The following is a 22426-nucleotide window of genomic DNA, read 5'->3' as shown; positions in this document are numbered from 1 at the left end:
CCCGAATGCCTACATTTCCTTCGAATCTGCTCTCAAGAGCTTCCCAAAGCTCTCTCGCTGATGTATACTTTCTGAATGTATGTAGGATCTCCTGTGGAAGAGCCATTGTGATTGCAGCATGAGCCTTGCTTTCGGCTTCATACATCTTCTTCTCCTCTTCCATTTTACTATATTTCTTGATTTGGTCTCGACCCTCATACTCCATGATCGGTGGAATATATCCATTTTGGATGCATACCCACATCTTCGCATCCTGGTACTTAACATACTGTATGAACCGATCCTTCCACGCAGCAAAGTCGGTTCCCTTTAGCAGCCTTGGGGCCTTTGTAGCTGACCCCGCTTCAACTTCCATCTTGACAAGCTCTGAAATGTTGATTGACGACATCCTTCTTGAAGACTAAGAAACCCGAAAAATTCTGAAAAGGGCGAAGTTAGAAAAATTTCTTCGAAACAGTACTGTAGGCGAAGTTAAGTATAACTTCGCTTAAGTAATAACTTCGCTGGATCCTTCGTAAATTCGCGTAACTGGGCGAAGTTGAGAATAACTTCGCTTAGGATAAGCGAACTTAGAAAGTAAGCGAACTTGAAGAGAACTTCGCTGAACAAGGCGAACTTGAGAAGAACTTCGCTGAGTTAGGCGAAGTTGAGGAGGTAGGCGAAGTTGTGAATAACTTCGCTTCTCCTTATATCTTCGCTGAAACCCTACGAATCCTGACGGCAACTTCGCCTGATGAATAGCAACTTCGCCTGACGAACTTGAACTTTCTGCAGATCTGAAAAACGGATTTTAACGTCGATTTTGACGGTTTGAAGGCTTAAACACACTGGTAGGAAGCTAGAATGAGCAAAAACACCACAAACTCGTCCCGGTAATACCCGAAATGAAACGAATTCTACACCCGCGTGAATATCCCGAACCTCACAATCGAGCAAATGCTCTGATACCAATTGTAGGTTCCCTGGACGGATCACACGAGATATTCCGATATACACAGGTGCGGAATCCCTGTGTAGATCGATACGGATGTAGAATATAATCACACAAACACACGTACACACGATACGAACACAACTCACGTTATATTGATAACTCGAACCGTGTTACTTACAGACTCACGTCAATAGACTCACGTAAACTGAACTCGATCAACCAAAGCACAAACTGACCAACAACTTCTACGTAAACAGTTAAACAATATAAATACACGACAACTTCGCCTCAGGCGAAGTTGTCTATAACTTCGCTCGTTGAACAAGTTCGCCTAGGCGAACTTGTCAACAACTTCGCTTGGTTAACAAGTTCGCCTAAGCGAACTTGTCAACAACTTCGCTTCTAAACAAACAATTACATAAACAATATTACAGACTCGATTACAGACTTTAGACATATGAACTACTGACATCTATGCACCAACATGATTCTCTGCTCAAACTCGACAAAAATACAAAAATATGTTCTGTTTTTTGAAAAATTAATGAAAACACAAAAAGATTGTCTATTTTTATGATTCGGATATTCTTTTGTAAATACATTCTTTATTTTTTTTTCAAAATACCAAAAATATTTTCGTTTTTCTTTGTACATATTATTTTAAGTTATGTTTCGTAAAAATGAAACGTTTTTAAGGTATTTGGTTGTCGGGATAAAAAGATTCTCAATAACCTAATTTATTTATTTTATTTAATTATTTAATTCATTTAATGATTTAATTTAAAATTAAATAAAAGATTTTTCTTTAAAATCTAATTCGTTATTTATGGATAACGAACTAGGTGATTCTTTAGCGAACTAGCTTCTGGTTCGCTAACCTAATTCGCTTCCGAAATCTGTAACGAATCATCCCATTCATTATGCATATTTAACGAATCATGACACGAATCATGTCTTGATTCGCTACCTTTAATTTAACGAATCAGGAAGTGATTCGCTAACCTAAGGTAACGAATGAATTAGCGAAGGGGCTAATTCGCAAATGTTAATTTAAACGATTCACCTGATTCGTACAAGCTGTACCTCGGGTTGTGTGCACGGTTATATAAGACAAGAAAACGAACAGTTCTTCACTGTTCGCCTTCTTCCTTTGCCTTAAAGAAACCCTGTTCAAATTTTCTCTGAAATCTGTACTTTCTTGTTTGGATATTTCAAGGATATATTTGAGTTTCTAAGGTATAGCCGATCATGGCGATCTAATTTTCGTCAAAAATGGCTAAGATTTGATAATTAAATTATGAACTGTTAAGGGTTTAAGGGTTTCCGAAGTTTTGAAATCCATTTCGGTATAATTTATGTTGAAGAACTATATGATTTTGATGTTATTGTGATCGGAATCATATTCTGATACCCTTGGTGGACTGTAATCAACATTTGATTATTGTTTGTTGGGTTAATTATGGGTTAATTATGTGTTCAGCAAACTCTACAGTCAAAGAAGTTCTTGATGTACCCTCGCTTTTTACAGCTAATTATTCAGGATTTGATTCCGAATTTGGTGATTGATCGGACGTTGGTGAACGATGTTCTTGATATGGAACATATGAAAGCTGAAACGGTGCATCGTACGTTAATTTATAGAAAGGAAAAGCCAAAGGACAAACGGATGACTGGTCATATAATCAATCCGGATTACTTATGTCCTCCTAATGAGCGCTGGATCCACGATGATTCGGATTCAGAGCGTGAAGGGGGAGAAGGTGGGAACATTGTTGGTGGAGATGACGATGGTGATAATGATGGGAATGATGGTGCTGGGGGAGCTGGTGAAACAGCTCTTAAAGAACAACAAGATGCAGTCGATGCTGCGTTAGCTGCTACCATTAAAGCTCAACTAGAAAGAAAACGAAAAGGGAAAGCGGTGGCAACTGATGAGCCATCGAGAAAGAGACGTGTGTCTGAAGGAGCTGGGGTGGTCATTGGAGTACCACCACTACGTCATACAACGCCTCAACGCTCAGCAGTGCCGCCCACTACTAGCACTCCGATGCTTACGTTGACGACGACGTTGGTGTCACACGAGAGGCTCGGTCTTATTCCTCAAATGGCGTTAACAGAGATACCGAGACCTCCTGCTGCATTGTCTACAGTATCTCCTACTACATCAATGAGACCTCCTCCTCTGCCAACAACTACTCCTCCTCCACCTCCGCCAAGTGATATCTCATTTATGAGAATTACTCGGCCTCAAGGACCTGTTCAACCTGTTCACCCGTCCGTATACAACTTGCCACAATGTCGTCAAACTGAAATGCTGCTAAATCTGCTACATCTATATGAAAATCAAATGGCAGCTGACTGTCAAAATCAAGAACGACTCATGGAGAATCAATGAAGAATGATGAGTTATATTTCTTTCTGTCAGAAGGAGACTAAGTCGTTGCGTACGATTGTTGAGTCTCAGGGGGTGAAATTAAAAGAACAAGAAGAGTTGATTTTACAATTAACTTGTAAAGAAGATGCCCTCAAGAAACTCAAGAATGACGACGATGATCCTGACGAATCTGGTGCAGGAGGTGAGCCTAAACAATCGCATGGTTCATCCTCTGGTGCTGGTGTTAGTGGCAGTGATGATTCGAGCAAACAAATTATTATTTATCAAGATCCAACAAGTGCCAAGCCAATTGAAATGATTGCGGCTAATACGGTGATATTTGTAGATGGATCTGGGGTGGTGAAGAGTGTGGTGAATAGGGATGAGATACAGGTTGGTGAGTTTGTAGAAAGATCCTTGACATGGGAGCAGATTTCGATTCTGCTTGGGCTGAATGACGATAAGCTAAATGCTTTAGAAGCTGAGCCCGATGTTGAGGTAGAGAATGAGGAGGATTTGGAAGTTGATCTGTCAATTCAGATGAATACGGATTTTGTTTATGAGAACGAGGATGTAGAGATGGAAGATGTGACTGCTGATGAGTTCCCGGACTTGTATCAACATACGAACTTTGATCAAGGTGCTCCGGTATTTCAAGAAGAGGTGTTTAAAGAGACTGAGGATGAATTGGAAAAGGTTGTGCAGTGAACAGTACCCTCACTAAAAGAAGTGACTGATGAGGACGTAGAAAGATGGTTCAAACGTCATATAGTGGGTAAAGTTATCAGTGCTTATCGTTATGTAGATCAAGAAAGAAAAGATACTGCTGCTGCTTGGGTTAAGGCTAATCAGGTGACTACATTCAAGACAGTTTCAAAGGTACACGGTGATATTGTTTCATGGGCTTATGACTCTGACCTTAAAGTATGTATAGTCAAGTGGGAAAAGGGTGTCCAATATTACGAGAAGATAATGGATGTTCTGACATTACCGCGGTGGGATATTCGTACCCTCGCGAGACGTCCATTTATCAATCGTGGGGGTTACCGAACAGCTGAGTGGTTTCACCAACACTTACTGTTCGAGGTTAATCATGGCTTCAAATTCTTCAAGCCCCAGGTCCCAAGACGTAAGCCCATTGACGAGATTGATCCAAGGACCGGCTGGAAGAAACTTGTCTTAAAAGTGAAGCCGCCAAAGACGATGAAAAAGGTTCTTGTGAAGACGATGCCTCAAGATATTTATCAGTCTTTCAACCGTTGGTACTATGACAATCGTACTGGCGAGGCCGTTATTGTTCATGGTCGAGGACTGCAGACCGAGCTCATCAAGATAATCGACCCGAAGTGGTTGGTTAATTTATCAGAGACCGACAATGATGTGCTACACAGGAAGCAGATTTTGTTCGAGCGCCAAGAAGATTACGACCTGGCTATGCAATTCCAACGTGTGGTTCGTGTGTGTCATGAACATGGAATTCATAGTTGCAGAGATTGGCAGTCAAAGCGCTTCAAATAAGTTAAAGACAAAGAGCTCAAGACGAGGGGGTGTCTGTTAGTGCACGGTTTTGATGTCCGTAGCGATCGAATAAGTTATAGGCGGTTTAGTCTTTGTATTTAACGTATATTGTAAATAGCCTATAAATAGGGAGCTCATGCTCATAATTTAGTAGAGAACTTGTACATAGTTTAAGTTATTCTCTCCATAACTTATCTCCACCATAATGTATTTACTCCATATTTATCAATAAAGTATTATATTTAAAGTATCGATTTCGTGTTGATGTATCGTATTAGCGGCTAGATCTTGGTCTCTATGACGTTCTCTCAAAAGACTTTGTTGCTTTGAATATGAGGTTTCTGAATTGAAGATTGGGTTTTAACATTTTCAGGTTTAACTGACTCTGTCTTTTCAGGAATTATAGACTCTTTTACAATCACATCCTCTTCTTTTCTAGCAAAAGGATTTGGTTTGTAATCATTATGAAAAGGTGGTGGAATTTCAACAAAACCTATCCCTTTCTTTGAATCTTTTTGCTTACCAGATACTTCAATTATTTCATTTAGCAAAAAGGAAGAGTTTCTGAATTTTCCCAATTTGTTCTTTAATTCAAGAACCTCATTTTCAAGCTCGGTTATTTGTGACCTATGTTTCAAGATTTCTTGAAATTTTTGATCATTGATGGTCATTTTCACCGACAACTCCGCCTTAAGATCATGATTACTTATAGTCAAAGCCTCAATTTTCTCTCTTGAATTTATTTGAGAGGTCAAGGATTGCCTATAAGTATCTTTTAAAGACACAATCTCTTTTAACAAATTATTATTTTGAAGTTTTTATGAGTCTATCTTGGACTTATTATACTCACAATCGACACATGATAACTTAGACTTAGAATTACTGACCTCACTTTGTTTGGCCATGAACGTAGACATGGATGAATCACTGATCTTAGCCATACATGCAAAGTTAATTGGAATCTTTTCTCTTGAATCATCGGACTCCGAATCAGTATCAACATCAGAAGAAATTTCACTTCCACTCACATCTTGAAAGTACTCAGGAAACCCAAACATGGCAAGATTAGCTTGATTGTTACCACATAATAACCGTTGTGACCAATCATCTCCATCTATGTTAGATAACATAGCTTGAGATCCAGCAGATGAAGGATTACTTCCAAAATTCTTTCCAGCATCACTGTTTCGTGGTGTTGAAGAATTTTGACCTCGAGAACCAGTATACTCCTTTTTCGGTTTGTCACATTCTTTTGCAAAATGCCCGAATTCTTGAAAATTGTAACATTTCACCTTAAGCTTGTTAAATCCCAATTCTTGTTCAGGGCAGGAAGATCTTTTCCAGTTCTTTGCATAAATCTTTTCACCTTACGAACAATCATTGCCATATTCCATTTTAAATCCATGATTTCCAAGTTATCTGGATCAATCTGATCATAGTCTTCATCAGTTAGATCACTAGTGGCAATCTTGCTACTCACCAAATTTTCATAAGAAGTCATGAAAGCTGATAAAAAAGCAAAATTTTGTTCAGCTTCTTTCATGTTAACATTTGGAGGTGATGAGTATTGATTTGTAGTGGATGAACTTCCTGAACCAGCAGAAACATTTGGTGATCCAGAGTTACCAGTAGTATAAAAACATGCTCTAGGATCACTGTAGACGGTTGTTTCATTATCTTTAGCATTCTACGTAAGAAATGCTGTAATCGGTGAAATGGTTGAGCTAAGAGGCATGCTACCACCATAGAAATCAAGATCTTGACTATCCTTGGATGATTTTTGACATTTGAGGTCATATTCACAAGCCTCAATCTTTTGTAAAAACTCACTAGCAGTCAAGTCTTCCATGAAGTAACTGTTTTCTTTTAATACCATCAAGAAAGTAGAGTACGAACTTGGTAGTGCACTTTTAATAGCATCAATCTTATCAATCTCAGAAATTTCCAACCTCATTTTATCCATTTCTGCAATCAAGTGATTGAATCTCGTTGTTATTTCTTCTACCGTCTCACCTTTGAGTAAATTAAAGTTTCTGAATTGAAACTTAAGCATCACTTTTTTGCTTTCAGTCGTGTTTCCCATACTTCTCATTCGGATATGTTGAAACAAGGAAGCACAGATTTTTATACTACCCACTTGATGAAAAATATTTTCAGGTAAAGCCATGGTTAGTGTGGAATAAGCTTTTGTTTCTATCTCTAATGCTTTCTTCTCTTAAACCGAGTATTGAGAAATAGCTTTTGGTGTAAAACCAATAGTCTCATCCCCAATCATAGGAACTGTATAAACTTCATCTAAACAATACGAACTATTAGGATTAACTGATCCTAGATGAGCACGAAACCGAGGTTCCCACTTGGCAAAGTCACTATACTTCATCAATCTTGGACATTTCGAATGTGAACCTATCCCGGTATCAAGTTGCAACATTTGTTGCATCAACATGTTTTGAGAAGCTAATGCATACATACCGGCCATTTTTGACAAGTTTAAAAAAAAATTCAAAGGTGTATTGTGAAAAATAACGACTGTGAACAGTGAATGTAACGAACTTGCAAACAGTTGTAGCGAACTGTGAACAGGAAATTAACGAATCAAATCTTAACGAAGCTAAGATTGATCAGATAGCGAATCAAGATTGATCATAACGAATTAATCCAAAAAATCAGGTAGTCCACGAATCAGAATCAACAATAAGTCAAACTAACGAATTGACTAGCGAATCGGCTAGCGAATTGCTAATGTAACTTTAGCGAATTAGAAGGTTTTCAGTAACGAATCGCTAAGAAAGACTTAGCGAAATAGATAACGAACCAGCTACAGTTGATAGCGAATCAAACTATAGCGAATCAGGTTGTTACAACGGTTTGTAACAAACTCTGACACCTAATGCCACGTGGCACAGGTTGTTATAACACAAATCCCAAGGTAGACGCATGTCACACGAATCTGTTAACCCAAATCACGAATTAGGTAACACGAATCAAATATTGAAGCGAACTGGTTAACGAATTACTTGGAGTTTATAACGAATTGACGAACTTAGATAACGAATCAAAGTGAACATGATAACGAATCAACATAAAGATGATAACGAATCATGTTCATCTTCAAATCTTCAAATCTTCAAATCTTCAAAGAAGATTTCCAGATTTTCTGGAAATGTAGAACACGAAACCCAGAAACTCAGAAACTTAAATTCGTAATACAATCTCAATTCTTAACCAAAACGCACAAATAAACTATCAAACAACTCGCAAACCAATCGCAAATTCAAAACACCTAAACTCGTAACCAATTAACCCCGATTACCAGTCCAATTACACCAAAACACAAACCCTGTTTCGGCCACAAACCAAAACCAATACCAAATCAAACCAAAACCAAACCAAATCTCAATTCCGATTCACGATACCTTATCAATACCTTAACTACCTAAAATCCAATCCAATTCCATCATAATTCACTCAATTAACCTTAAATTGATCCAAATTCACCCAAACAGAACACTAACAATAACTAATTCTAATTAACAGTCTAAACACCCAAATAAAGTGTAAATGAGCCCCGAAAGCTCTGATACCACTTGTTGGAACCCTTGTGTGTCAATCCTAATAACTATAACAGATCTCAGATCTGTCTTAATACGGTTAATACCTTAATAAGGATCTAGCTCATAATTACGTTTGATTATTTGTTGTTTAAGTATATATGTATTATCAGTATATTAGTGGTAGTATAAGAATAAGATTAAGATGAAGATCGAGAGAGAGTTTAGACAGAGTATGGTTAATTATCTCTCAAAAACTTAAATAACTAGTGAACAGAGTTCACTATAAATAGAAGATAGGTCTAGTTCGCTAACATTCCCTAGCGAACTAGACACTACTTCGTTACATACATAAAAGAATAAATAACATAACAAATCACCCCCTGATTCGTTAACATCCCCTAACGAATCAGGAGGGAATAAACTTAAGTCTTAGTTTGCTAAACAACCTTAGCGAACTAGACGTTACATTAACGAACTAACTTAGATAAATAACTGTTTATTACATTAAATAAAAACGACAAATACATTACTTATAATTACAAAGACTCAAGACGCAAAACCGTGCACTAACAAAGTTCATCTTTTGTATAAATATTATTATTTATTATTATTTACAAGTTATTAATAGCAAAAATATCTATATATACATTAAATGTATTTTTAGCTTAAAGTAATTATTTGATACAAATCTCATTATATGATTTATCAAAAATTATAAACATTATTTATTCAAGTATTCTACTTATAATTATGATTTTATATAATTAAAATATACTAGTTAATAAAATTAATAATAAACTAAAATAATAATTAACTTTTGAAAGATTACCCTCGATCATCAAATCCTGAACGTCTATCTAGTTTAAGATTCATTGTTGAAATCATAGTTATTTATATCTCCGCAATTATTTTTTATTAGGATATCTCGTCGATATTTCCAAAGAGCTTGATTTACCTTTATCTTTCTTGTTGAATCATTTTCTCCTGCTTAATCGCTAAGGTGAGTAATCACTCCCCTTTTTACTTATTTTTAAACCTTTTTGGGGACATGTGCGTATCTTATATATTTAACTATTAACTAGTATTCAAAACCGCAACTGTTAATCTTTGTGTGTATATCAGTTTATGCTTAACTTGCTATTCGCTTACTTGCTTTACTTGAACGCTGTTTGCTTACTTCGGCAACCGATGTCCATTTTTATGGCACGTTTTAGTCCTTGCTTGGTAGCCAATGTCCATTTATATGGATTGGTTGAGCCCTTTCTTTATGGTTTGCTTTCTTTATGGTTTGATTGATTGTTTATGTGATATGGCTTAACTGTTTATTCTCACAGGAACAATTTGCATCTTTCTTTATTTATTATATATTATTATTGTTATGTCTTAAACTGGTGTTTTACTCACTCAAATGTGTTGTTGACAACTATTCTATTTTATACGCATATGCAGGTTATCGTTGAAATTTAATGCAGGTTGGTGAAGACTTAGTGAAGAATTTAGTTAGAAGAATATTTTAAATCAAGAAATATAAAATTTTTATTGTTGTAGGAGTTGTGTACTTGTTTGTATTTGATTTATTTGATAATTGAATTTAATTAATAGATATTGTCATTTAAATATTGCATGATAGTACCTTGAGAGCTGTGACAATCAGTTCACGCTCCGATATTTCCGCCTTAGGTTGGGGTGTGACATTTTGAACATCCATCTTCTCTTCCTCATAGATCCTCTTGTTTCTAGCTTGCCAAATGCACCAACATACAACAAGAACAGTGGATTGAAAGATTCGCTATCTACTGTTTGAACTGGGGATAAACTTGTGTAGGTCAAAGATGTCTGTTAAAAGAAAATATTAATTTGAAGAATTTTGCTGTTGGAATTATGGACCGGCTCAGTTGAGTCAACGTGGCCGATCGGGTTATGACCCGTGAGAGTTACACCTTAGGTAACGAACGTGAAACCCGCTTAAGTTAGTTAACCGGGATTGACATATTAACGAGATAATATGGAATGGGCTTTGGAGTTAGAGATGGGTTTGGTGGCCCATATTAGCTTAACTAGTCATTATAACTAGTTAACATAATATCATAACAGATACAAGAGATTAACCTAGCCACCATCTTGCTTACTTTCTCTCTCTCTCTCTCTCTCTCTCTCTCTCGGCCTACCCTAGCCACCGGCCTCCAAAGCTCCACCGGACACCGTCGCTGCTTGCCACTGGCCGCCATCGCTGTTGTCCGCTCTTTGCTGCCGCCGTACACCTGCTGCCGCTGCCACCAAGCTGCTTCCGCTGCTGTCCCAGACCACCAATTGAGCCATTCTTTTGACCATGTTAGATCCTTCAACAAACTTATGAAGCTCCATCAAATCTTTATAAGAGAACACGTAGAAGGTGGATAATCGGCACTATGCTGCAATCGAGAGCCAAGCATCAAGAGTAAATACACAAGAAGTGAAAACGTGTTCAACCGTTTTCGGGTCTTCATCGCAAAAAGGACAAAGAATCGGGCCCACTCATATGTTCCTTAGTTTAAGAGCGCGCATCCTCAGTGGCCAATCGGTTTAGAGTTGCCCTCCAACCAAAAATGTTAGCTTACAATTAGCAATGGCAAAAACCTTAAACATCCTATTGAAATATATTTAGTAATTAACATTACAAGACGTTTTACGAAAATTGGGCAAAACAAGCTTTTAAGGTTGTAGATATAAGCCGGTCCAAGGGCCATTTGACTTCGAGCTCAAGCTATTTGTGTAAAGATTGAAATAGACCGGCTTATTATTTATTAAATATTTAATATTCTATTTTCTATATACATATAAAACTATCTCTATATAACTAGTTTGATACCCCTATACTACAAAAATAATTCATGAAAAACTATAACCTTTAATAATTAAGCACAATACAGTAGAAAAACTTATCAAATATTGTTACCATAATAACTATTTTTATTAAAATACAATAAAGTAATTAAAAATAAACTTGTGTACTACACATGCAAATCAATAAATAATATAGCCTGTCACACCTAGTTCCATGAGCCTTGACGTGTTGCATAGTGGAAGTCTTTTTTTTTTTTTTTATCAAAATTGATATATTAAAAATTTCGCCCATAGTCTTACAAACGTCTAAACTTAAGGAAAACGTTCATTAACGTCTTTTTACATATTTAAAATATATTTGAGCCATCATATCGTCTAATGGCTAAACCACCATCTTCTACCATATATCTCATTTCTACTGATTATCTGTAAAATAGTTTTATAAAATACGTCAGCAATACATGCTGATGAACATGGTGACTCTAAAATGTTATGTAAATCTTCAGCTCATGCACGAAATAATTAGCGACGATGTAGACCGACGTACTAATTATACGCACATAGTCAAGCCCTAAAGCTCCTATAGACCGGCTCAATGAGCAGCGACATGGTGCTAAGCATGGTGGGGGTATGCCTACCCTATGCCTATATATGTATGGATTCAGACACACGTATAACTAGTCCGAGGCTGATAATCCTTCCCCAAGTCCATGCATGTTTGTTTCTAAGTCTATCACTCAATTTATTATATAAATTTCAATAATCCGTTGTATAACAATAGTCTATTTTTATTGTTTTGCGAAAAGTTCGGATGTTACAAAATAATAAACATAAAAAAGTCGATGTAGTGCACATATATGCAATAATGTTGTACTACATATGTGCAGTAGTGTGTATTATATATATATATATATATATATATATATATGTTTGATAGTGTTTAATTACATATATTCAATAGTGTGTATTGTATATGTGTAGTGTGTATTATATGCAAAATAAATACAAAAATGGATGTAGTGCTTATGTGTAGTAATGTTGTATTACATATATCAATAGTGTGTATTCGATATGTGCAATGGCCTTATATTGCATGAATGAAATAATGCGTATCAAGTATATGCAACAGTGGTGTATACTATGGTTGAGACAACTAATGACAACTTTATAGATAATTTTTTTAAATAAGAGGATTGTGAGTACAATAAATAATTAAATAGTTTTTTCAAGTTTTTGAAAGCACAAAAATCAGTGAATCACTATCAAATCTCACAAAAATTTCAATATCATGATCTTTTTTAAGTGTAAGTCCTGAATATGGATCACTACAATATGATATTAACTCGAACACAATATTTGTGCGGAATCCAAAGACCGTGGTGATTCAAGAACATTAATACGAAAAACAATAACAAGATTAGATGATACGGTTTCAATGCATACGATTTTATTATCAATAAATCGTTAGATGCATAAACCTATACCCTTCTAAGCACTCTAATAGTTTGATGGTGGCTAAAACTTATTAACCCTAACTAATGACTAAACATTAACTATATATAGGGTTACCATACAAAAGGCTCAAAGGCCAAACCCAACCAAGCCCAAACTAGTCTAACCGAAATCCATAGGGATTTCGATATTATATCATCATAACCATAATGCAATTTTTCAACTCGTCTTCATTTATATCATTTCAATCTTGATCATGTCATGGTCTTTTGATATACGTCAGTCTAACCAAATCATGGTCCAACACTAAGAACACCATCCCTCGAATCACATTGGGTGATTTGAAAGGAAAAATCAAGAGGATCTTCTTTGTGTTTTTCGCATTTCATTCATAGCAAAATTTGAACAGTAGAGACATCTTTTTTACACATAAAACGAAAAAGAAACATAAAAATGTTAATGAAAGACACGAAAACAGACAAAAACAAACAAACCCGTTTACAAAAATAATGAAGTATAAAATGTATACTGAGTTCAACAAATAGTTAACACAGATAATAAGAAAATAAATCTCACTCATTGATCTTGCCCTCCGATATTTGATTGAGGCACCTAAAGACAAATATAAAGATATATTAAAGTAATAATTTTATTAATTAGAGGATTATGAGTATAATAGATACATAAATCATTTTTTCAAGTTTTTTAAAGCGCCAAAATCATAAACAAATCTCCTAAAAATTTTCAACATCACGATCTTTTTTAACGAAACCAACCCTCAAATCACATACATCGGGTGAATCATAAGGAATAATCTAGAGGATCTTTTTCTTATTCTTCAAAAATAGCAGAGACATCTATTTTACATATAAAAAGGATGAAAGAGAAACATAAAAAAGTTAATTAAAAGACAAGTAAAAGAAAAAAAATTAAAAAAAAAACTTGTGTTTTTTAAACAATTTGGAAAAAAGAAATATTAAAGAAAAAATTAAAACAATTAAGAGTTTACTAACTGAGTAAGAAAAAAGGGTCTTGGGTATCTTTCCCATTGAATGTCACTGGACGAGAAACTGTCCACATTCATTCAGATACAAACGTATCTAGTCTTAGAGCGTATTCATCCAAATACACACGTATCTTGCAAGTCTTAGAGCATATTCATTCGCACCGTACACATCTTCTCTCACTCTCTATATATAGTGTCAACATCCTTGCACACTTTCCACGGCCGCCAGTCTCTTCTAACTCGTGTCAACATTTTACCATCATATTTAGACATTTCGGTTATATTATAAATCCCAAAAGCATTGAGCTTTAACATATTTGTGTTGAATCATTGGAACATGGGGAGGTTTTGGAGAATGGCAGAGGCGTTTGAGGTGGCTGCAAAGGTTAAAGATTGCGATAGCAGCGGCAGCGAACACTCGCCCAAGACAGTGATGGATTTGTCTGATTTGGTAAACTCGTTTATAGAGAACGGCAATGGTGTTGCCAATGTTAAAGATTTTGAGATGCAGATTAATGAAGAATCCAGTTCAGATGGAATTGATGATGATGTGGAGGAGATGAAGGAATCATTAAAGAAATTGCTTCGAGTTGAAAATGACGATGATGACGCGAGAAGAAACTTGATATTAAACGTCGTAAAAGCGATAAAAGATAGCTCGACACCACAAACTATAGGGTTTAAACGACAAATTATGGCTCGTCTTCGTGATCATGGTCTAGATGCTGGTACGGTTCTGATAGCTCACTCTATATATTATTAATCAACTGTATACACAAAATATACTAATATATTAATTATAATATAAACTTAATCAAATCATATCTTTTTTTTTTTTAAATTTGATAACATAATTACAATAAACTCTTATTAATATATATGTTCTATTTGATACAGGACTTTGCAAATCAAAGTGGGAAAAGAAAGGGCGGCTTTTAGCTGGCGATCATGAATACATTGATGTAAACATTGGCCAGACTCGTTACATAATTATCATATCTTTGTTAGACGAGTTCGAGATAGCTAGACCTACAACTACTTATGCTTCATTGCTCAAGATTCTCCCAGGAACCGTAGTTTTGAAAGTCGAAGATTTTAAAGAGATAGTGAGGATAATGTCGAGAGCCATAAAGAAGTCAATGAGCCAGATGAGCATGCTGGTGCCACCATGGAGACGACGTGAGTATGTTCAGGCGAAATGGTTCGGGTCTTACAAGCGAACCACAAATGAGTTTCCGACTAAAAAGACTCCAGATTTGAACATGATCAACAAGAAAAGTATTGGGTTTGTATCGGTTCCTGATACTTGCTTTGGTAGACGTCAAGAGCAATTCGCTAGGAAGGATTTTGGCTATAAAATGGGGAATTTAGCCATGGTCTTGAATGGAGCAAGCTGAGATATATATATTTTGTTCATGTAGTGATTATTTGTTAAACATTCTTGATTTTTTGGGTCAATCATTGTAAATATTCATGTGGATTTCCTATGTATGTAGTTATTTGCAATTTCATCATATCCATTCAACAAACAAAATTCTATTATGTTTTCTTGAGTGCGCAAACATATTATGTAAATTAAAGTTCCCTTTTCAATTCTTGAAGATCAGTTTAAAACGCAACGTAATGGTGAAGTCAAAACGATTGTAAATTTTGATTGCTAACTTTGATTGGACGTGTGCTGATGTAGGATAGAATGCTCTCATCAAGAGATGATTTCGATTAATGAATAAATGCAGCAGTAAAACTGTAAAAGGTTAAACGAAGATATCATATAACTTGGTAAATGTACCGGGGTTGGTAGTTTAGTGGCAAAGACAAAGTTTCTTAAACACCAAAGGTCCTCGGATCATGTCCTATAAAGTGAAAAGAAATTTACCTTAAGAAAAAATGAAAACAACTTGATATATAAGAATAGATTAATCGAATTGTTCAAATACACACATACAGTAATAGTTAGCAAAACTACAACTATAACTATAGTAGTTATGAGAAACTGTACTATCAGTTTATAAACGATTAACAGCCATCTAGTCTATGTTATTTACCTACTAATGTCATAGATTAATATAATACATACATATATCATAATAAGTAACATAATTAAGTTTACATATTAAGTTATTAACATCACCCTCTAAACTTGATGTTTGAGGGTGTTTTCGGTAGTGATGTAGTGGCTTCTTCAACAGCTTGAGTTGCTTTGTTGAACTCAAATTGTCACCTCCTTTCAAATTGTTGAGCAGGCATTCTATCATTACCCTTGTAGAGTGCATAACCAGTTGGGCGTTGGCATCATCTCAATCTTTTAGTTCTTTTGGAGTTTTTGGTCCAGGGTACTTGAGTCGGTATCTTCCTCTTTGCATGTCTCGCTCTAACTGCATTCTTTTGAACATTATAGTTCCAAACTAATTCATCCAAGTATTGAATTTGAATGTGTGCATTCCCCACCGTAATGCACTTTCAACTAGCAACTCCAAATATTGTGTAACTATCAGCCCCAAAATATTGAATTCACATATGTGTCCATAGCCTCCTTGGCTCCTTCAATTGTAGCAACTTATATAAATCAAAGAGATCAACTACAACGCCCTTTCCATTCTCTATGCAAGGTGGAAATGGCCTTGAAATTGATAAGTTCAAGTAATTAAGAAAATATACCATTCTGCCACTACATTTAAACTAAGGTTTAAGAACGGTGCCTCGATATTGTTGATATAGGATGAATCCTCAATGTGACTGAATGTGCCACGCCATGAACTCTCTTTGTCAGAGGTAGGGTACCAAAAAGATCCAAATACCCTTAAGTACTACCCGCGGGTCAGAGGGAAACCCCCTCATATGCCACCCGCGGGACATATAAATCACCCACATAACTCAAGACAAAGTAAGAATGATCATACATCCTAGAGACTATGCGCGGGAGAAGCTAGACGCCCTCAGAAGTCATCCATAGGGTACCGTTCTCACCGTAGAGATGACCAGAAGGCAACATCATAAGACAGTTGTAATTAACCAACATCCTTCTAGAAGATCTACCAAGATCCTTTCTTGGAAATCACATGATCCGTTAACCAATAGAAAAAGGACAGCTGGCCAGGTTGTTATAACTGTGCACATGGCCAGGTATATCTCGTCCTATCACATACCGACACGTGTCCAGGTTGTTACAACCATGCACATGGGCCGTATAGCTCATCCTATCATATGATGACACGTGTCCAGACGGCTACGAGAGCATCTTCTAGAAAGGGATAGCTGGCCCAATCATATTTCCCATTCTTCGGCTATAAATACCTTCACAATCTTCATGAGGTATTCATTCACTTTCAACTATCTACTCTAAATAATTTAAGTACTTTATCTTCATCGGAATTGCACTTATTCTCACGCCGGAGGGTGGTTACGAGAAGACCCCCCTCTTGTCATTCCCGTAACGAGCTCACGGTGTTTGTTTTGTAGGTTTCAGTCATTGGACTTGGGAGATCAAACTCGTATCGTTGTTAGTAGTTGTTCGTACCATACCATGTGGACCCATTGGATCTAGGACCCGTTAGGGGATTAGATTCGTGTTTCTTCATTGGCGCCATCCGTGTTTTTGCTAGAATTGTGTTAGTTTTCGTTGTTTCGATACGATATGAGTCAAATTCCCCAGGGGCCGACGGAAACTCCGATAACTGTCAAACATACTGTTGATGTCACAGCACCTAGAGGACCACTCCAGGTTATTTGGGATGTGTTACCGGTGAGAATCGTCAAGCTCGTACAGAATTGGGTCTGGAATACGGATCTGGTGATTCTGAATCAACGAGATCCCATCACCATAATTCTAGACCTGAAGGATTCCAATCTCCTGAAGAATGGTTACGTATTCAGCAAAAAACACCTTAGCTGAATATCGGCGTATGATTCATGAAGAGCGAGTTCGCGCTCGCCCCTTAATTTTTAGTGATGCATCTGGAGGGTCTCCATCTCCCTCTGTCGCAATTCGGAGGAGTCAGATACGTACTAGTCTACGAACGGAGAGAACCTCTTAGGGCGACTTTGAAAGAAGAAGGTGTGATCATCCTTATTCTTTCACACGTAGTCCTCACAGAATCGAGTACGACAGTTATGATCCAACATATCATCCAAGTGACATCAGTTACTTCAGTGGTAATAGCATATTTCATGCTAGAGAGGGGACTAGTCACCCGCGGGCTATAGTTCGCCATACTGAGTACCACAGTGATGCAGAAGATGATTTTACGAAACCGTATCGCCTTTGCTGAGAAATCGAAATTCATAGTGCCTATTGCAACAGCTCCATTCCCATTTAATGTGAAGATTCCTACGTCATTAGGTAAGTATAATGGGATGACGGATCCTAGTGATCATCTCCTGAACTTCGTAGCGGTTGGTGGAGTTAGCGGATGGACGCTCCCTTATTGGTGTCACATGTTCGCATTGACATTTACCAGGGCAGCGCGTGAGTGGTTCGAAAAGTTACCTGATGGGCAGATTACTAGTTGGGATGATTTGGTGAAAAAATTTTCTCAACATTTCAGTCAGCAAAAGAAGCATACTCGTGACCCGTTAGAAATTGTAGATGTTGTCTGCCGAGATAATGAATATGTTGAAGACAACTTCATTACTCGGTTTAATGATGAAAGCTTGAACATTGGAGGAAACAACAAAGACATGCTGCGGAGAGCCTTCCGCAAAAATGGAAGAAGTAACGCCTTGATCCGCACTCTGACTGGAAAAGATGGAAAGCCTCAAGAGTGGGATGACATTTTGTCTGCTGCAAAACTGTTTGCAAGGACTGAAAAGACCTTAGGGTCTGACAGTCCAAAGCCAAAGTTGAAAGTGGAATTTCAAAATCCGCGGCCGAATAAGCAGGCCAAAGGAACAATTTGGTCAAGGCTTCAGCCCGCCGCAGATAGTTCAAAACAGTTCGATGCAAGATCGCTGATAGGTAACAAGAATAAGGTAGGTACTTCAACACAACGCGTTAACAATTGGACGCTGCTAACAAATACTTCCTTAGAAATTTTGACCACTAAGAACATGAAGTTCAAAAAACCTCAACCAATGACGAAAAGATCATTTCTCAACCCCAAAAAACATTGCACGTATCATGACGACATTGGTCACAATACTGATGAATGTTTAGCCTTGATGGACGAAATTGAGGCAGGAGTCAAGTCTGGAAAACTTAGACACCTGGTCAAAAATACAAGACAAGGGACTGGTAAATCTCCTTCACAAGATAACCAAGGCCCATCTAAAAAACAGGTCAAGGACTTGAACGTTCACATTATTAAGGGAAGATGCGTAATTGGGGGAAAGAGGAGAGAGTTTGACGAGGAAGAGTGGAAGAATGAACATGTAATTTTCCCTCTGGCCAAGGGAGGTCTTTGTAACAAAAATCTGTTGATAATTACCGCCCTCATAAGTCATTATTGTTCATACTATGTCTTCTTTGATACTGGAAGTACCTCAAACATAATGTATGAACAATGCTTTGAGCAACTTGACGAAGAAGACAAGGTGAGGTTGAAGACAATTCACGCAACTGTGTCTGGATTTGGAGGTGAGGTAATGCATCCACGGGGAGAAATTTCTTTTCCGGTCACACTCAGTGATGGAAAATATTCAAGAACCGAAGACGTCGAATTCTTATTCCTACCGGAGACATCGAAACATGATATTATCTTAGGGTGTGAAGCAATTGGTGATTTCAATGCTCACCCCTCGACAACTCATGGTGCAGTGGGGGTTCCGACCCGCACTGGCGTAGCAATCATCCACATAAATCGTCATTGATTTGCAGCAGAAAGTTCAAAACCAAGTAAGATACCAAAGCAAGCCCAACGAACTAAGCCTGGGAAGTGGGTGTTGAACAAAAAGTTCCCGGATCAAATAATTGTGATTGGACCTGCTATTTCAGAAATAGTGAGAACAATTTAGAAACAATTGTTAACAAAAAAAAAAAAAACTAAACATCTTTGCGTGGCAGCCCGCAGATATGACTGGTGTCCCGCGGAAGATAGCGGAACACAAACTGTGGGTGAATCCAGCATTCACGCCAATCGTCCAAAAGAAACGCAAGATGGGTCCTGAACAGACCAAAGCTATGAATGAGCAGGTCCAATGTTGGGCCTAGATTAGAGTGGTTTGTACTTAGTCTATATGTGTTTGGGCTGAGTATGTAATATGGGTTTGGGCCGCGTATGAAAACCAAGATCCCTTGGGATCTCGGTGGGCTTTTGGTTAGTATTGGGCTCGTGTAGTTGGTTCCCTATAAATAGCATCTATTGTATAGGGTTTAAGGTGGTTGATTTTGAGTTGTTTGCTTTTGGGCGTCTAAGTGTTTACTAGACGCATTTGTAATCATCGTGCTTAAGCACCCGACGTATAATAATACATGTGTTTTGAAGCAATCATTGTGTTACTTGGATACAAAATTTGGATACAAAATTTGAATCCCTTGATTTACGGGATTCAGCTGGTTACAATATTATTCAATCAAATCAGATCTCGGCTCAAATTAGTGGTTCTCGGTCATTAACCAAGAATATTCAGTGTTTTTGGCCATAGTTTGTTTGTTTTCGGTTGAAAAAGGTTATTCTCGGCCAATATTGTTGGTTCTCGGCCAATATTATTGGTTCTCGGTCAAACTCGCAGTTCTCGGTCAAGACCAGTTCTCGGTCAATATTTGTGGTTCTCGGTCAACAACAGTTTTCGGTCAACTCTTTGTGACATCTGTTCTCGGCCCAATAAGCTGTGAACTGTGTTCTCGGCCCTGTAAACTGTGAACTCTGTTTGAGCCTGACTAGTTTAATTTGGGCCTCTTGCTTGAACTATAAGACTTTTGGACTGAAATTACTTGTGAAATAATTTAAAAAATGGATCAATTAACTAATGGTAATGGTTCAACAAACTCTACACTCCATCAAGAACTCGACTCCATCATGGGGACCACCACTCGTATACCCCGTCTCTTGTCCCATGAGGGGTTTAGTGAATGGAAATTTCGTTTTGAGAAATATGTTAAGATGAAAGATGCCAAAGTTTGGAGAAGTATTGTTAGGGGGCCTCAAAGAATCACTTATCAAAAAGAAAATTCAACTGAAGTTATTGTGAAGCCTGTTGCATTGTATGACTATGATGATTTTGCTAAACTCGAGGAAGATGAAAAGGCATTTTCTACTATAACCATGGCACTCTCACCTGAGATTGCCCTTGGCTTTAGAGAACTTCAATATGCTAAAGAGTTGTGGGAGGCATTGATCGAGGTGTATGAGGGAAATGAAGATATTAAAAGAAGTCGCCAAGACTTGTTGCGACAAAAGTTCAACTTGTTTAATCATGTTTTGGGGGAAACGTTGGAAACTCAACTTCAAAGGTTCATAGAATTGGTGACTAAAATGAGATCAGCAAGTATTTATCTGGCAACTTCTAAGATAAACAAAGTTGGTGAACTCATTGCCAAAGAGTTAGGATATGAATGTTGCCGTTATCAAATAGACAAAAGATCTCGACAGAATGTCTCTCTCTGAGATGATGGCTACTATCAAGGCATGTGATATGGATGATAAGCAACGTGCAATAAATCATGCAAACTCCTATAGTGCGGCCGGGTACAACGTTGCTTCCAACAGTGCCCTCATCTCTCAAGATAGTTTTTCAATGTTCAAGGCTACTCAACAACCACCTCAGGGAACCTTTCAAATGTTCACATCCACTCAAGGCCAACCATCTTCCATTCCACCCCAACCAGCTCCAGTATTCTTCACTAAGTCCGGTCAATCTTCAGTTGATAATGGAAAAGCTTCACTCTCAGGGGTAACTTCCAGTCAGATTCGTTCCATCCCAAAAGAGACTTAGGAGAATATAGTTCTAATGGCAGGATTCATGAATTGTTATAATGCATTTTTAGCTGGAGACTTGGTTCAACCTGTGGTTGCTGCTGAACTCGATCAGATCCATCCTGATGATGTTGAACAAATGGATATTTCTTGGCAAATCGTCATGGCAGTATTTCAGGCAAAGAAGTTCACTAAGAGGACGGGTAGAAACAATTGGAACATGCCTAACAATCAGAAGGTGGGTTTTAACAAATACACTCTTAGATGCTACAACTAACACGAGCCAAGTCACTTTGCTCGTGAATGTACTAACCCAGCAAAAGATGGAAAAACGGAAAGGGCACTGGTTCCAGTTGGTAATGCTAGAGGTGAAGCTGGAGGTAGTTCAGGAAATGGTGAAAGAGGAATGGTTGCTCAACAATTCTCTTGGGAGGGTCAGATGGCTGCGCTTAACATTGGAAATCAGACCGCAAACTTCACAAATGTTGAAGATACTTGAGAAGAAAATGTTTCCGAGGAGAAGATCAAGGAACTTCAATTCGCATATATGGCGTTCACTTCTCCAAATTCATCTGAGGTAAGTTTTCAACCATGCTTTTTAGATTGTGTTGATAATATAGAATTACATATGCTTCATAATGACAACTTATTTAGAGATATGAAAAGAATAAAATCTGAAAATTTCAAACTTAAGAAAAATGAAAAAGATTTCCTAGATAAAATAGAAGCACAGCAAAAGGACATCTCTAAGCTTAAAGCTAATTTTAGTATAAAGTGTTGTCACCACCTAGATCCCAAACAAGAAATCGTTGAATTAACTGTTAAAATGGAAGCCTCCAAGTTAGAAATTTCGAATCTAACTAGTAAATTTGAAAAGGCTGAACTAGACTTTAAAAAATTCGATGGTTCCAGTAA

General features: G+C 37.3%; 2 protein-coding genes across 2 annotated transcripts; both read left to right on the top strand.

The window, feature by feature from the left end:
• The first annotated feature begins 13606 nt into the window (after positions 1–13606).
• LOC143624845 (uncharacterized) lies at positions 13607–15572 on the top strand. The gene is made up of 2 exons (XM_077095350.1): positions 13607–14421; positions 14537–15572. Exons 1-2 carry the CDS (start codon positions 13999–14001, stop codon positions 15056–15058), a joined length of 945 nt encoding a protein of 314 aa, XP_076951465.1. The 5' UTR covers positions 13607–13998; the 3' UTR covers positions 15059–15572.
• A 2316-nt stretch (positions 15573–17888) lies between these two features.
• LOC143624844 (uncharacterized) lies at positions 17889–19466 on the top strand. The gene has a single exon (XM_077095349.1). The coding sequence runs from the start codon at positions 17889–17891 to the stop codon at positions 19464–19466; it is 1578 nt and encodes a 525-aa protein (XP_076951464.1).
• Positions 19467–22426: the final 2960 nt, after the last annotated feature.

This window comes from Bidens hawaiensis, unplaced genomic scaffold (assembly GCF_021521415.1).
Source record: "Bidens hawaiensis isolate Kalapana, Puna unplaced genomic scaffold, B.hawaiensis_p1.1 tig00003983_1, whole genome shotgun sequence".
In the NCBI taxonomy this organism is placed as follows: Eukaryota; Viridiplantae; Streptophyta; class Magnoliopsida; order Asterales; family Asteraceae; genus Bidens; species Bidens hawaiensis.
The sequence above is the reverse complement of the archived record's forward strand: the minus strand, read 5'-3'. Positions and strand labels throughout refer to the sequence as shown.

What these genes read in the sequence shown, in the direction of transcription:
- LOC143624845 (XM_077095350.1), top strand. Translation starts at nt 13,999, where the DNA reads ATGGGGAGGTTTTGGAGAATGGCAGAGGCGTTTGAGGTGGCTGCAAAG. An exon ending in TAGCTCACTCTATATATTAT is followed by an intron (nt 14,422 to 14,536) that starts TAATCAACTGTA and finishes ACTCTTATTAAT; the next exon opens with ATATATGTTCTATTTGATAC.
- LOC143624844 (XM_077095349.1), top strand. Translation starts at nt 17,889, where the DNA reads ATGCAGAAGATGATTTTACGAAACCGTATCGCCTTTGCTGAGAAATCG.